At 43.5% G+C, this 16,926-nt stretch overlaps 1 protein-coding gene across 1 annotated transcript in view; it reads right to left on the reverse strand.

The window, feature by feature from the left end:
• Positions 1 to 13,782, reverse strand: part of KIAA0247 (KIAA0247 ortholog) — a 42,030-nt gene extending 28,248 nt beyond the window's left edge. The window contains exons 1-2 of the mRNA XM_009868933.1: positions 13,662 to 13,782; positions 9,272 to 9,301 (exon numbers count right to left, since the gene is read on the reverse strand). Of these exons, the coding sequence (XP_009867235.1) occupies positions 9,272 to 9,301; positions 13,662 to 13,782 (151 nt within the window). The remainder of the gene's footprint in view (positions 1 to 9,271; positions 9,302 to 13,661) is intronic.
• Between the last annotated feature and the right edge of the window lie 3,144 nt (positions 13,783 to 16,926).

Genomic DNA, 16,926 nt, shown 5'->3' on the forward strand with positions numbered 1-16,926 from the left:
ATCCCCCTTTCAGATTGTTACACTGGGCAACATATTCCGCAGTGCTTGCATGACTTGAGACATCCTCTCCCAACTGATTATCAGTGGGACATAAGCACTTCGGAAAACTTGATTTGATGATAAAGATACCTGACATCAGAGCTGTCCCACCAGCTATCTGCCCTAATTTAAAGAAGATGCAACGCTATTTTTCTTTTCTATTTACTCGCTTAGCTGCTATATCACTTTATAAATAGACCAGTTTAAGCTGACCGAAGAGAAAACAATTTAGTGGAAAGTATACTATCAAGAAGGGAGGAATTTCTGACACAACATTTATTACATAAAGATTCTTTTCTGGCACTGTGCCCCATCATCCTTTCCTCTCCCACCTCATGTACTCTTGCTGCTTGTTACACAGAATCTCATTATGCTACTCAGCCATTCCCTTTCCATATTTGTCTCTATTTTATGCTGACAGGAACAAAAGAAAGAACAACTTCATTATAAGGATCTATCTGAAAGTCAGTATTGCTTCGGAATTGTGTTGCCTTGCCCTGGTTTCTCCCCTCCCAGTACCTCAGAGGCATACTAATTCAGTTCTCTTAATATCTACAGACACAAAGCACTTGCAACGGGGGATACAGCAGCTAAGTTCTTAGTCATGTCTTCAATTATTTTTACCACATTACCTCCTCCTCTTTTAAAATTTGCAGCCTTGTTAAAAGTGCATTTGAAAAAAAGCCACAAGTCTGCTACTAGCTATTTCCAAGTAATTAAATTCATTAATCCAAACAGGAAGCAAGGGAAATAAAACTATTTTCTTCTTCATGCTTTTTCCCCCCCTCCTCTTACTCCATAACAATAAGTGTTCTTATCCCACTAAACATTATAACTAGCACTTACTCATTCTTTTTTTTTTGCTGTCCTTATCTTCCTCTTGCAAGTCTTAAAACAGTAACTGCCCTGTAACTGGAAAGAATGATAGAGGGTTCCCCTCAGTAAACCTAAAATTTGACGGGCTCCTCAGAAAACAGGCTGTTTTTTGTTTCCTGCATTCTTTAGCTCCTAGGTTTTTAATTCACAGCATTCACGTTTACAGCCCACCAAGCATCCTGTGCCATGTTTACGGAGGAAACTGCACTTCTGCTCCTCCTTGATGCCTTATGTGTGGCCCAGACCTGCCATCTCTCCTCAGGAAGAGCTAAGCAGCAATTTGAGCCTGTCTGTGGCTGTTTGTCACCTGGCAGGAGCCAGGAGGCTTGTGGCTGCTCCCAGCAGAGCAAGGGATGGCTGTGACTTAAGCCAGCACCGCTGGGCAAAACCAGCTGGTGAACAATGCCCTGTGTGAACACACAAGAGAAGACCTCACGGGCACATGGCCCGGGAACACTTCAACCTCCACATATAACATCATCTCTTCAAAACACACCTTTCCCTTCTCATTCAACAGTTAAATACACACAGCACCAGCAGTACCGCTCAGTGTGAGGCTCCAGTAGCAGGCACCAGTGCTTTCTGCTACGTGCCCTCCAACCATGTTCATACGGTCAAGCCAAGGGGCTCCTATTTCGGACACTGTGGGCCAGTACTAATTTTAGGGCCCATACATGGTTGAAGAGGTCGCACAAAGTACTCTTGCCTCTTTCTGGTAGACAGTCAAGAGAATTTCCTTTGTTCTCCTGCCCCAGGGACCAAGTGACCCATCATTTCTACAGCAAATGGAACTGCAGAGGAGACAGCAACCGCCAAGACTTGCCACTAGAGCCACGCATGTAGAGCCTTAACACAAGTTTCCAGCACAAGCAACACCAGAAGGGAAAAGTGAACTCAGAATCACAGAATTTGGAATTTGGGTTGGAAGGGGCCTTCAAGACCACCTAGTTCCAACCCCACTGCCATGGGCAGGGACACCTCCCCCTAGGTCAGGTTGAACTTAGTGAAAAACAAAGATAACCAAAAATTGATCAGAGGTAACACAACTGAGTTGTAAGAGTCAGGAGTTAAGTTTCACTAGAGAAACTTTCGTTTTTAAACAAGACCATATAAAAATATAATTTTCTCAGGGAACTGCCCTGAAACCCTGTGAATGGGCACAGAAAGCATTTTTTGGTAACACAAGAGGTGTGGAAGGCAGACAATGAGTAGGATGCGCATCCTGCCCACTTCCTTTACTTGAAACACATGAGACAAATTAAGTCTAATTACCTTAACTCCTTCCTGTAAGTACAACTCCAGGATACTTCTCTAGCAAGCTGTGATCCTGACACAGGCCCTTTAATTTAACTTTTCCATTAGGAAATTCTCAAACAGTCACTCCAAATCAGCAAGAAAGAATGCCTATCGCCCACAACTTCACATCAGCCGACATTTAGGCCAACAACCAACCAGCTTCCTCATAACAGCAACGATCCCCTTTTAACATAGTGAGGCCACCATCAACCCTCCAGGATCTGCATTGAAAAATAAAATAAAAAAAATTTTTAAAAAAAGGCAAGCAGAGATAGCCAGAAAGCAGCTTTTCAAGTAGCAGCCAAGATATCCTCCTCTCAAAACCCGGAGGCTCTGGTAATCCCCTTTTTGCAATGCTAATGTCATTACAACCATAGCACCAGAAGACAAGCGGTGGGGCCTGGGTGACAGAGCCCTCACTGTGCCCTTACACGGATGATTTAAGCTGGGCCTTTTGTAACTCTCCTCCCCAAAGCTCCCTGCCCTGCATCACGCTTGACAGGAGCCGCAGCTGCCATCCCACCCCTCCCGAGGAGCAGCGGGGGGAAAGATCAAGCACAATCGCACAACAAAAATTGTTACAGCTGGTCATTAAACTGGGCACAGCAGATTACTGGTATAGGAGAGCAAAGCTGGAGGAAAGTCATCAACATAAATACATATCTCCTTGAAACCCCAGAAACCAGCTCAGCCTCAGGGAGTAATCCCTCCCCTGGAGGAAGCTCCTCTAAAGGGATGGAGGGGAGTGAACTTGCTTTGGGGAGATCGGAGACCAGACCGGGCAACACAAGTTTCATCCTGCCGCCACGCGATATGCGACAGCTGACAGATGGTTACCAGAGGGCTTTCTAGTTTTGTTGTCCATTTGGTCTTCAGTTTTCATTGCCTCCAATACCAGTCAAGGAGTCACCAGGGCAAACCAACTTCACGTACTAATTCTGTTTTAGATATTACAGGATTTGTGTTTCCTACAACTTACCATTTCCTACCATCTCCCAGAAAACCTTCCACTACAGAAGAGAAGGGAGACAACCACCACAGTGGCTGTGAATGGAATAAAGCTGAATTTTATGCCAGGTGAAATACAGGTTGACTGGAGAAGCAAGTCACAGACTGAAGCAACATTTGCCATTCACAAGCACTGCTGTATTTACAGCAGTTCCTATTTCACTATGAGATTTGGTGAAGCTCCTCTAACACCACAGAAGAGCTCCAAATCCCTCTGCTGGAAAAGAAACAGGAACTACTTCACCTTGAAATTTCAGTCATCCCACTGCTGCTCAGGTGTTTGAACTCCTACCTACAGAGAACTGTCTGCATTTAATGAGGAGTCCAGCCTCTATCATCACAGAAAAAAAGGAAGGTGACAGACTAGCCTGGAAAAGATGTGTTTGGTTTTGTTTGTGGAGAGTGCACACTGGTAAGCAGCTCTAAAATGATGCCACCAAACCCAAGTAATTTTTAAATGAAACCTACAAAAGCTTCAAGTACTGCAGGCATCCTCGTTTGGTGCAACTAACTAATCAATGTTAGGAGAAATTTTTCCTTCATTTAAAGCAACTAATTAAGAGTTCAGCAGACAGAAACAGACACAGTGATAGATCCTTCCCCGCTGTCACAAGAATGGAGAACCAACATTCGTTTTCATCTTCTTAAATCTCTCCACAGCACCTGACACAGCCAAGCGCGAAATACTCCTGACCTGCCTCAGACAAGTGGCAGGTGGCCAGGGGTATGCGGTAAAATAGTTAAGTCTTTGCTCATCCTGACTGTAGTCAGAGAATTAATTTCCTCACAACACCCCTAATTAGCAGCTTCCACCAGTCTGTCTTAATTTGCTGACAGCAAGAATGAAGGATGCTAAAAGCAGACACAGCTAAAAGTGCTTATCGAATGAGAGGCTGCAACATCCCCTTTCCCCCCACGCAGTCATACCACTGCCCACCCAAGCACTCAGCTTTTACAGGGGATAAGCTCATATCTGGGAAGAGCTGGTTAAAATGGGACCAAACACGACCAAGATGACACTGACATAAAAAAGAAAGAAAAAAAAAATACCCAACGCTCTGAAAAGGCGCTCTAGCCCTGCAGTGTGCTAAAACTGCCTGACTGCCAAGCCTGGGACCCAGACCAAACTTGCTGGCCATTCGTTTCATTACTGTTTTAGTGACACAAAATCAAAAAAAGATCCTGCACCAACAGACAGCTCAGCTCTCCCAGCACAGTGCATCTCCCCCAGCTATTCCTAAAGCGGAGTCTAGCTGCCATGGAGGAAACAGGCACCTTCAAAGCACAAATCATCAACTTAAATACAGCATGTAAGTATTTGAAAAGTAAGTGATTCTCAAAGCGAGAAGGCCTGAAGGTTAAAACTATGCTAGCTCAAGGACACCAATGTTCTACTTCACAGCAAGACTGATTTCTGCTTTGGGCTACTGGCCATAAGCCTAGCTTGTTGGGAAAGACAAAGAAGTGGAGGTCTAAAAGAATACAGTTGGAAAACCTGAATAGTTTCCTCAGTTGAGAGAAAAGTGGCAGTTGAACCTAAGCACTCAAATGATAAAAAGCCCTTATCTTTTCTTACTATCTTATAACCCAAGTCAATTACACCCAAGAAAGCATTTACAATGCAATCTGAAGGTTGTTCTCCAGGAGCATTCCAAGGTTACTTTTGCCAAGGAAAGCAAAACCTGCAACAGAAAGGAAGCAGTACTAGCTTCAGCACAACAGTTATGGTCCTTTGCCTACTCTAAAGAGACATAAAGACGTGCTGCAGCATAATCAGTGGCTCAGCACAACTCCTGACAGTACTGGTACTTTTCAAGAAGCACGTCAGCAGGCCTGGAACTCAAACTACGGGTAACAAGTTACACAGCGGGCACGTCCCTGGGGCTCTGAGCTTCAAAGTCAGCTGCTCTGGAGCAGGCCAGAGGAAACAACGTAACAATCTCAGACTTCTCCCCTCTCAGGCAGGGATAAATCAACAGCGCTTGTCATACGACATACCAGAAGCAGGTTCCTAAAGGGCCCTATCAGGTAAATCTCCCGGAGATAAATCTCCAGGTGGTCTGAAATAGAGGCAGCACCAACAGTGCCTAACCTGCTCTAACTTCATTCCACACACACAGCATAACACAGACCCCACCTGGAAACCACAGGTGTCACAGGAAGCAACACCTTGTTGTTGACAAGGACCCAGGGTCTAGCAGATTCAATGGGCTTATCTTGTTTTCAGGAAGGGTTCCTCTACAGTTGGTGCAGCCACCAAACAAATGCAGGATGGGGGAGAAGAGCAAAGCAGCTTTTAACTAGAAAACTGAACACAAACTACGAAAAGCAGAACTTGGAGAAAGTCACCGATACTTCTCCAAACACAGCAGCAATTTCCACTTGAAATTCCTCCCCTACGACTTGTTTCACATACAGTTGCTACATGGTCTTTCAGAGTTTCTCTGCCCCCTAGACATGATGTCACAGCACTTGTGGGCAGACACAGCCAGTGCTCCTGTAACTGGCATCCCCTGCCTGGAGGAGATTCCTGCCTTGAAGCCGCAGTCCCTCGAGGGCACACACACTTCATAAGCTTCAAGTTCTTGAACTCTCAGTCAGTGTGTCACTAATCAGTCCTGTTGCGCATAGAAAAGCCTCAAAAGACCGATGTTGTAAAGGCATATCTTGCATCCTCCTGCATTAAGACACTCTCACCTAATCATTAAAAAATAAACACACATACATATATTTCTACTAGAGTCCTCCTTCCCAAGGCCATACTATTCTCAACCATTCCAATCTGCTTGCATAACTCAAATACTACCTCCTTTCAGGACTTACACTACTTAACCACCAAGCCACTAATTAGTTTTTTTAACCACCAGGATCTTTTTCGCAACTCCACCTGTGGAAACCTTCACCCTCCTGCTCTGCTGCACTCCTCTGGCCTCCTCTCCCTGCTAGCATCTTTTTCTCCACTGATTGTCACTCGCCTTCAGTCTGTTCTGCCAGCTTCCTACAAATCTCCACTCATTTCTAGTCCTCTATGCCTGAAGAGTCTCCAGTTAGCTCCATTCCCTTCAAAATTCTCGAGTTTAGCTAAAACAGAAGAACTTCACTTGTTGTCTCACCTGAAAAAGAAAAAATGCAAAATTGCCTAAACAAAAAAATTGATAAGATCACAAAACAGTTTTGTTCTCTTTCTGATGGATAGTTTTATGGGTGCCTAAGAGTATGCCTGACACAAAATTTGTTATGCACCATGCTCGTATTTCTCAGGACAAAGGAAATGCTTCTTCAAGCCAAAAAAGCAGCAGCAGCCTCTAGCTTTCCAGTTACAACTACATTTGTCAGCCTTATTGGTTTTCTTCCCTGTCTGCGAGTTGAAAACTCAAAGACAACATCCACCACAGATACTTCTCATTTTACATCAAGGCAACATTTTTCAAACTAGACATGCTTCTGCCTTCACTGACAAAATAAAAGATGTATCAAAAGCAGAAGCAATGTTTCTTTCTCCTCTCAAACAAGAACGATTTCCCCCATTGAATTAGTATGACTGGCTAGACGTAAAATGCTGAGGCCACAGGATTCAAATATGCTCTTTTGTTACCCTACTGTTCAATTCTTCAGCTTTTGCCTCCTCTGAAATGCTTCTTACCACTCCAAGGAGATAAATGCACTTATTCCTGCATTCACTGCATTGACCCTATAGAGAAGGAACACAGAAAGCATCTCCAAAGGCATCTCCAGTCCGGCCAAGGTACGCAAGCAGTGAGGGAGCCTCCCCACAATCTCTGGAGATTAGGTAGTCTTCTCAGCACAGGAACTCCAAAAGTTCCCCTCTTTCTTCCACAGTAAAAGGACTGCTGTACCAAGCTGGGCCAAAAAGTTCCTTTTATTCTTTAACAGTTTAACAAGTCCCCTTCAAGCCCAATCCACATAGCACATTTTCTAATTCATCTAAGCAGCCTCATAACCTAAGGGGGTTACTTCAAATCCTTTCAACAACATCTGGAAGGAAGCAATCCCTCAGTCCTCCAACTCCAGTACAACACCTTGCAGAGCAGCCTCAGGGGAATTCCTGCTTGCAGAGGAAAATGAACACTCCTCAGAGTTTTCAGTTCATTAAAACAAAAATTATTTTTTTTAGATGCAGATCAGCGCATAAAGATATGCAGGTACAACCTCTTGAGATAATGTCATAATCCTGTCACAGGGCTCCAATTACTCTCTGGAAGGTACAAACATTTTTGAGCTTGTTATTCAAGTGCCTTTGGTGCCTTCCCTTTGCTCTTGACTATAAGCAGCATGTTTGAAGCAGCGTTTCAGCAATCCTCATCTAGACACAGATTGCTGGGTTTAACACAGATTCAGTCACAAAGCCTGAAAACTCAACAATCTACAGCTACCCATCTTGCCCTACTACTTGCTTCCCCCTTCTCACCCCTGTAAGCATGCTGAGGATGTGTCTACTCCACAGACTGACGTACCACACACCAGCTATTCCAGCAGTACTTGCAGTAGCAGCCCAGGGTGAAGTTTGCCAGTTTCAGAGCAAATTTACTTCTTGTTCTGCCATTCCCACTGCAAAGCCAGTACTAGCTGGCAGCATAAACAGGAGCTGGTAACTGCTTGTGCTGCTACTCTCAAGTATAAAGGCTGGAGAGCAGTGGCAGATGTCGGCCACAGAGATGAAAAACATTCAGCATACCCTAGAAATGTAATACCTCAGCTGCAATGGTAATAGAGTTTAGGACTCAAAAGGGACAGAAGCAGCAAAGGAATTCTCAAACGGCACAGGGTGATAGCAAGGAAACTTTCTTCTGTCCTGCTATCAGGACTTTTCTCACAATATTAGGAACAAATTCAAACTCTTCCCAAATGATTGGCTCAAGTAGATAAAGGAGTCAATGACAAAAAGAAGCTGCAGAAGGCAACACGTAAGTTTGTATTTTCAACAGTCATCAAGGGACACCAGGATGGTGATGGGTCAGAACCCGGACTGAAGTTCACCAGTACTTTCTTTTGAAGACCAAACCATGCCATTCAGCACCCCTCATACTTCCCTCTACAGCGAAGCTCCTACTAGTTTCCATCTTTCTCATTCTAGTCCAAGAAGCTGTCGAACCAGACAACTCTTGAGTTATTTCCTAAAGTAGCATATTTTGCTGCTAGCAACCATGGCCAAGAATTGAAAGCCCCTTAATACTAGGTGTGTGTGACAGCAGTTTTGCCAGGAGTAAAATTCAGACACCAGGTAAAAATAAAGGACTCCGAGGACTCCATCAGCTCTTCTCTCATCTCCCACACTCTAAAGACCAAAATTTGGTAGGTGGTAATTCTCCCCTTCCACACCTTTAAATATTCCATTATGAGTTCATTCCTCCCTGTTGCTGTATTGCTGTATTCCTTTTTTTTTGGAGGAGGAGGAGAAAAAGAACTAATTTCACAGTTCAACAAATACTTACACAAAATTTTATATGTTTAGAATGTTACAGAAGCCAAATACACTTCCCAGTTCCTCCCAATGTTACGTACATCCAGAAAATGTACACAGGAACAATTTTAGACTTTTTCAAGCACAGGAAATAAAAAGCAGGAGTATGCAGTGGAACATATCCAAAGTCATGCTCTACAAAGATATGTTCATCTTTCTTGATTAAAGGAAACAAAAGGGGTTTTTGCCTCAGCTTGCCCTCTCAGTCCTCTCAATCCTTTCTGGCAGTCTCTCAAAACTTTCACAAGCAGCATTTCTCGGTGCATTTTAATGAAATATTTATTCTATTTGGTTTTTTTCTTGAGTTATTTGAAGTTAAATGCTATAGAAGGCATGGGGATCCCTTCAAGCACAATGAAATTTATGAAGTTGATCTCCCTCTCTCAAACTGAGGGTAGTCACTCACCTATCCCAAATACAAGGAACAAAAATGGAAATGGGGCAGAGAGGTGGATTTCAGCCTACTCAACACAATAAAAGTGTAACTGGAATCCTAGCTCATAGCCACTTACATTAAGCAGTAAAACATCACCCATTTCTCACAGTAGAGCAGTGAATAAGTCTACTCACACATAGGTCCCTTGGATTGGCTGAGCCAACCTAGGTCAGACAAAAGGAAAATTCAGGATTATTACTATGCTTACTTTAATTCATCTTTCAACTACTAAAAGTGGTTAAAATTGAACAAGTTGCTTGAAGAGCACTACTTGGATCAGTGTAGTAACAGTGTAAATATTTTTCTTTGAATAGTATAATTCTGGGCCCATCTGCATTTGCTTCCGTACCACTCAGCTCTTACTAAGCTGTCTAAAGGGACTGGAAAGAGAGATTGCACCTGAAACTGCAGCCCCTTCTCTCCATGGAGAACCACACACTTCTTTGGGCTGAGCCTGTAATTTCTCCAAATCCAAGCTTACACAAAGCAGGTTAGAAGCAAGATGCTCTATGCATGCACAACACCTCCCCACATGTCTGTCTGGCCATCCAACGTTGTAGTGTCCTTCATGACCACTGAATTCATCCCTAGCTGTGTAAACACTTTTCCTTTCAGCTACATAATCGGAGACAAAGGAAACCTCGGCTTTGCACAGATTTCTAAAGAACGGGAACAAGTCTGGATCTGCTCAGTGACTGGAGTGAGCTCTAACAAGCTGTTCTATGCAATGCAAACAAACACCAGCGGTATCCAAGAGCTTCTGTGCAGAATAACCTTGGCACTGAAAAGACCTTAGAACAGCAAGCGGCAGACTGGCTGCATTTGCGTCAGAGACAACACAGAGGAATGAAGTCGTTTCAGTTTATCCAAGCTCAATTCATCACTTTAACAGAAATCCGAAAAATTAAAGAGCTAGCTTTATGGAGTTTCACACATGCTCAGTCAATGAAAATCAGGTTGTGTCTAAATCCAAATGGGCTCAGATGCAGCGTAATTATACTATTATTATTTTTTAATATTCATTTTATTTATTTAGTATTTAGATTTTCCTCTTTTTGGGCTATTGGTATTTGCTTAATTCAGGACTTTTAATACGTTTATCAACACCTTTACCTGCATTTCCCAGGACCAGGCGATGCTATTATCAACACTGAAAGGCACAATCTATGTTTTGATAGGTTTCTGACAAAGCTGGTTATGAATCCATGAGAGATTACACCATTTGGAACACAAATGACAGGAAGCTTTCAGAGTATTTTACAGACTACGTGTTAAAATTTAATTAACAACTTATTCTGATCCACTGTCATAATTCTAAAAATAGCTTGGCCAGGCAGGAGGACCATTGTGAATGAGATATAAACACAGCCTTTGGGAGCTTGGGAATAACCTTAAGGGCCAAAGATGCGAGAAAAAACAATAGTTATAGCAACAAAGCAAGAATGGAGAAGCATTATCTGCAGAAAAGCAGACAAAATGCTTGTCATTGCATCTCTCCAACACTGTAAAAATTCCCCATCTCTATCTAATAAGCACCTTTGGCTCTTAGCTACATTCCAGATGAACCTTCAAAGAAAACAGAAGAGACAGGTGAAGAACTAAGCCTCAGATTTCAGGACTCTGCTTTTGAAGCTTTCTTGCCTGGCTCATTCCTTCATTATTTTCCCCAGCTAATCTTCAAGAACTTGCCAGATGGGGAAAAAAGGCATAACACTGGTAAAGCTCAAAAAGTATTTCTGAACAGCACTTAGGTTTCCATAAATCCTCCTCTTCTGGCACAGCTTCATTGCTTGCCCATCACTGAATGTTGCATTTGATTTGTGTTAGAATAGATGCAGCGGTTATTTTTCTATTCACAGTTATCTTCCTGTGAAAAGGCAGGAGTTTCCCCAAATTTTGCAGCATGCTTAATGACTAAGCAACTTATCATACTCATCTCATGGCACTCCAGGATATATGGATAGATTGCTTGAGACAAAATGCTGAAGAAAATCCATGCATAAATAAAATCAATTTATTACCAGAGGACAGACCAGATGCTCACTGACTGGAAATGAGTTTGCCCTCTGCATTAACCACGTGGCAAAGGGAACACATTCCTGCCCAGAAAATGAATATCTCTCTAAGCTTCCTGGAACTCACGCAACAGAATTCCTAAACATCAAAATTATTGCAATACAATATACAACATATGGTTTTAAACATTTGAATCACAAGCTCTGCTTTCTCACTCAGAGCTGAGCCAGTCACTGTCTCCATGCCTGTCTTTTTATGAGAACATTCTTCAGCTTTTGTGGCAATTGTGAGCACGTCACACTGGCCCCACATTGAAGAAAAGTGTTACCACCAAGAGATTTAATGTGATCTCTCGCTTCACATTAACATCGCCTTGCTCTGCCTGCTCTGAATGAGTCTGCTATGTAAAGTAATAGAAGTGAGGACGGTGGGGCGGTTGCGGGGACAAAGATGAGGGGAAGATGATTTTCCAGTCGCCTTGGCAGTATTCTTTGTTCCTCCATCTGGCTCCCAGCTCCTCGGCTGACTTGCTCATTAACAGTACTCAGGGCTGGCATGCCACTGCAGGTGCAGCTCTCCAGGCCCATGACGCATCGTTAACCCCACATCCCTCCTGCAATTGGCAGTTGGGTTGTTACCTCCCAGGATCAGAAAACCTCCTCAGCAAGCCCTTTCCCTCCTCCAGGATTCACCCGACACACACCTGCCTTGCCCTCTGCTGTGATCTTGGGCTCCCCGCTCCACAGGCACTCACTTTCTCCCTTCCTCTGCAGGAAAGGGTTCATGTCAAGCCCCTGTAATCCTATTTAGCTGATGATTTGCCTCCATCAGGTCACCACAGCTGGCTTCAGGTCTTGAAGCAAAAAGGAACTCAGAAAATGGAATAAATGCAGAACCACTCTCAGGTCTTCCGACGTGCTTAACCAAGTGCTTTTGTTCATGTGACTCGATGCCTCAAAAATGATACTGAAAAGGCTCGCCAGCATTGTGGCTGCCTTTCCCAGTCCAGCACAAGGCATTTGCATACTGATTACAGACTCGGAGGTGCTGCAGTGTGTTATGGGAGCTGCAGATAGGGAAGGTGCACTGCGGCCCCAGGCTGGGAGATGTATCCAACAGGCCTATGTCTGAAATAAGGCAGTGACAGTATCACCAGTAACAGCAAGACTGAAAAAAAACCCCAACCACCAAACAAAACAAAACAAAAAAAAATCAAACCCAATCAACCAAGCAACAAGACCTTGTCCCTTTCCCACTCTGACTACCTGTTCTGGCCAATCTGTCACTCTCTCATGTGTGTGCCTCCCTCTCCTCACTACCTACACAAAGCCAAAATGAGGCCAGGAAGACATACTGGCTGGGATACCCAATTTCAGTAGCCTCACCCTTCCAAATTCAAAGAGCTAGAATTACTAAAATGAGATCAACTCCTCCTCCAGCAGTTTCCAGCACCAGCAGATTTTTTCCATGCAGTATCACCTCAGCTTTGATTGCATCTAGCAACTAACATTTATTGTACTCTACCACACAGAGGCAAATTCAAGCTTCACTGATGCTGAGGAGCATTGGTCATGATACATTTAAATGCCATAATACATCAAATAAATAGAAAACTTTTTAGAGTTGTGTTGAGAACTGAAGTTTTGGTCTCAAAGGCAAGCCATTGTTTCACACTGCTACAGCTGCTGAAGTCAAACCTACATGCCCCTTTCTGGGACTAACTTCCTTCAAAGTTCTGTGCAAAAGCACAAAGTTATCCCATGCCACTTACAAGCAGGCATCTCTCTACAGACAAAAACTACATCATGGCTGGTCTGAAAGAAAAGAGGTATTTCGGGTTATATTGGGTAAATAAACACATATTTCACATCATGTACTACCTTGTGAGTATCCGCTCTATTTTCTTCCTCTCATTTCTAAAAGGCAAATCCCCTCATCTCTGCTGACATTCTACATATCGTCCCATTGCACTGCTATTTACATTATTCACAACACATGTCCATCAGATAAACACCCAGAAGCTAGAAAGCGGAGAGGGAAACACTCAAGCTGCATAAATGGGTGCAGTTGATAGGTGATGAGGTGTCAGAAGACAGGACACAAGGCAGCAGTGAACAGATTTATCAGCTGCGCCAAGACCTGAGCTTCCAAAACTACTTCACGTGAGCAGTTGGTACACAGCGTATGTCTACATGAGCAAAACATGGTCCATGCTGTTGAGACATCCAAGTGTCCCCAGCTGCAGTAAAAAGGGATGAGAACGGAGGGTGAAAAAGCTGGGGGGGGAATCAAAATTACAAGGTAAAGAAAGAGCACTTACTAATATGCAAGATTCATTCAGTTCAGACACTGCCTTCTGCTTAACAAGTAGAGATGGAATTTTTCCCGAGTACTAAAGATGTGTACAAATGCATCAGCCATCACCACTTCTCCATAAGAAATTATAAAGACACCTCCATTACTTATACATCTCCCCCTCCCTGCGGCATATGCAAAGGTTTAACTTACCTGTGGCCTGTGCTTCCAAGACAAAGGTACCAAAGATAACTAGCAGAAGAAATAACCCATGGCTAGTCAAGGCAAGAGACAATCCTGTGTTGCTCTTTGGTGCTACCATTCCATGGCACATCTTTTACCCACCGAAGTTTCTTGTTAAAAAATTCTCAAAAGATCTGGTTGATCAGGAGCACCTCAGTCTACAAAAAGAAAAGACAAAGAAACAGTAAGTGCGGAGCCAAAGACCTACAGCATCTGGGGAGGGGAGGAAAAAGGGGAATTCAGAAATAAACAAAAGCAACCTTTTGCATGTTCTAACATTTAGGAATCTTACCAAGTATTCACAAAGTAACAGGAGCAGAACAGGCAATCCTCTGCATAGGAAGTACTGAAAGGAGCTTCATTACAGAGAGACTAGAACTTTTCATGCACCCTCTAATGACTGCCCAGCTTACAATTAATTGTCGTTTTTCAAGGCAATCCCAGAGGATATAACATCAGGAGAATTTGCTTCAAAATACCTTCAGAGAGTCAGCCTTCCTACAGTCCCACCACCTTTCAGAAGGCCTCCAGGACACAGCCGACTCTACTAGACAGCCAGGATAAATAAATCAAATGCTTCTTCAGCCACCTGGAGAGGCACCGCAAACCTGACAGCCAGCTGGCACGCAGGAAAACACAAGCTTACAAGGAGGAATGTAAACAGCTTGCAAACCTCAGGTATAATGTTCCGACGGTACAGAGCACAGCAATTAAAACTGCAGGATGTGACACCGCTCATACCTGAGGGCTGAGGGGTTCAGCCACAGCCTGTCGGGCACTGTCACAGCAGAAACAATGAGTCGTATGTAAATGCACAAAGCACGGTTGGGAAACCAAAGGAAGCACAAAGTGGAACCCCTGTTTTCAAATGAAGGAAACAGATCCAGCAGAACGCACAACCCACCGACCAAGTACAGTTTTAGTTTGCAAGAACGCCAACAGTAACTCTGGACCTGGAAGAACAACAATGTCGTGTGTAGCTCCAAGACTCGTGAAAGAAGTTGGGACTAAAAAATCAGTGTCTACTGGTATTACAAAGGAGGAAAGAGAAACTGTGATAAGGACTGGCTAAATGATCAAGTAAAAACAAAACAAAACAAAAACACCACCCCTCCAACAAAAAAGCAACAACAACAAAGAAAAATGGAGACACTTTTCAACATTTCTATGATGTCAGTCCTTACACAAACATCTAAAGCAATCAGGGCAATAAAATTTTGCAGAAACTACTATTTCTTTACAATTGTCCTCAGGAATACTTTTAATTTTGAGAGACATTCCATTCAGCCACAGCTACTTCAGTAAAATAGATATTCATACTGAAAGTGGATTATTTTTTTTGGCCAAATTTCCCATAAAAGTTAAAAATACTGGAAAAGTCCAAACAAATCTGGGAGGTGCAGAGTCAGGTATTGTACTCTTTCACACCCCATGAGAACAGACAGGAGACCTGGGTTAATGCTCCTGCTACTAGTGAAGGCAGTATGACTTTCAGACCCTCAAGTATTTCTGAGATGAATTCAACACACCAGTACTGACCAGAGAAACAACTCAAACGGCCATAACTCCCATTTCCAATCATTCAGTCAAAACAAAATAAAAAACAAAACAAAACAAAAGTTGCATTATGGGAGAGAATATGTGGATTTGCCACTAAACCTGGAAGTCATCCCAGTGAAAAGATGATTTCCTTAGTTCCATGTCACCACTTTGTTCATATTTACTTTGCAAAAGGGCTACCTTTAAAATTTGGATCCTTCAAGTGAATTAGTCTCTCCCAAAGAATTCTCTGGCTGCATCCACCCCCGCCTTGAAATGTCATTTCGAGATGACATTTAAACTGCCACGTGGCAAGTCTGGAGCTGATGCTACAATAAACTCTGTGTTTGCCCCTTTTGTTTCTTGCTTCATTTGGAGGAGGAGGGAGAGAAATGAAGCTATCCCACGCTACATCTCTAGCACAGGCTATGGATTTCTCATGTCTTCCACAAACAAGGAGCCGTTGCTTTGGTGCACCAAACTTCTACCATGCCAAAAGGACTAAGGATGCTGCCACTCACCTGCCAGAATCTTCAACAACAATTAGGCCACGGAATCAAAAAATACTCCTTTCTGAAGAAAGAAAAGCCAGCTAGTTCACACATCTGCCTCCTCCTCTCAAGTCAGATCTGGATTTTAAATTCACATTCAACTGGAAAAGGCCAGCATCTGGCCTATACTCCTGGCCAACAGCTGGCTGCTTTCTCTACTGCTCTACATCGAATTAGGGCTCTGACGAAGCAATGCACCCTCTTCAGCAGATGGCCCTTCTGATTAGATCAAGACAGCTCTGTCCTTCCCATTCCAGTTTAATCAAGCCTCATTAGTGTAACACACTTTGCAAGTCTTGTCAAGGTATCTTTTTTAAAAGGTGGCCTTCCTTGCCCTTGGGATAGTGCTTGCCAGGTGGCATGGCAGGAGCCAGAAGGAGAGGCAGGGAAGAGAGAGGCAATTATTACAGAATTTGCTGAGCTGCCTGAGGTGTGCTTGGCACCAAGGTGCTTTCATCTCCTAAAGATCGCACGTGCAAGCCAGCAGGACAGCTTTGGTCTCTGAACAACCACCAAGTTAGAGATACCAAAACCAAGAATTATCTTCTGGGGAAATCAATTATTTTTTTATTCTCAGTTCACTAATAGTTTGCTCCAAAGCACAGTGCCGTTTCTCTCCTTTCTTCTGAAGTCAGACACAGCTTCCCCATCTCTTTTCAGCCACTCGAGTCCCAGGTTATGACGGATCTTCTTTTGTCAGAAGCACAGGGCTGCCCCACAAGGAATGTTGCAAATCGCTGCTGCTACGCCTACAGCAACATCCTCCTAAAATTGATTTAGTTCAGGGTGGGATTAGGAGGAGACACAAAGGCAGCAAAACCATTTAGTGCGAGATATGGCATCGATAAATCCCTCAGAATTGTTAGGCACAGGTACTACCTGCAAGAATCCTCCCTCAGGCTTCAGCCAAGTTACAAAACTTGTTCCCAGCCTTAAGTTTTCCCTGACAAAATTAGAAGATGAAAGAGATTCTGGCTAGATAAGAAGGTATCCTTTCTTCCCAGAGGGGAGCTGCTGGTTGGGAAGCTATTTAGACAGACATTCCATTCTCTGAAAGTTGACTGCACATTCCTCAGACCTCCAGCTCAGGGGGAAGCAGCTTTCATAACAACTCTCCAGGCCTTCCCCTCCAGAAGTCAACCAGA

This window comes from Apaloderma vittatum, unplaced genomic scaffold, assembly GCF_000703405.1.
Source record: "Apaloderma vittatum isolate BGI_N311 unplaced genomic scaffold, ASM70340v1 scaffold29614, whole genome shotgun sequence".
In the NCBI taxonomy this organism is placed as follows: Eukaryota; Metazoa; Chordata; class Aves; order Trogoniformes; family Trogonidae; genus Apaloderma; species Apaloderma vittatum.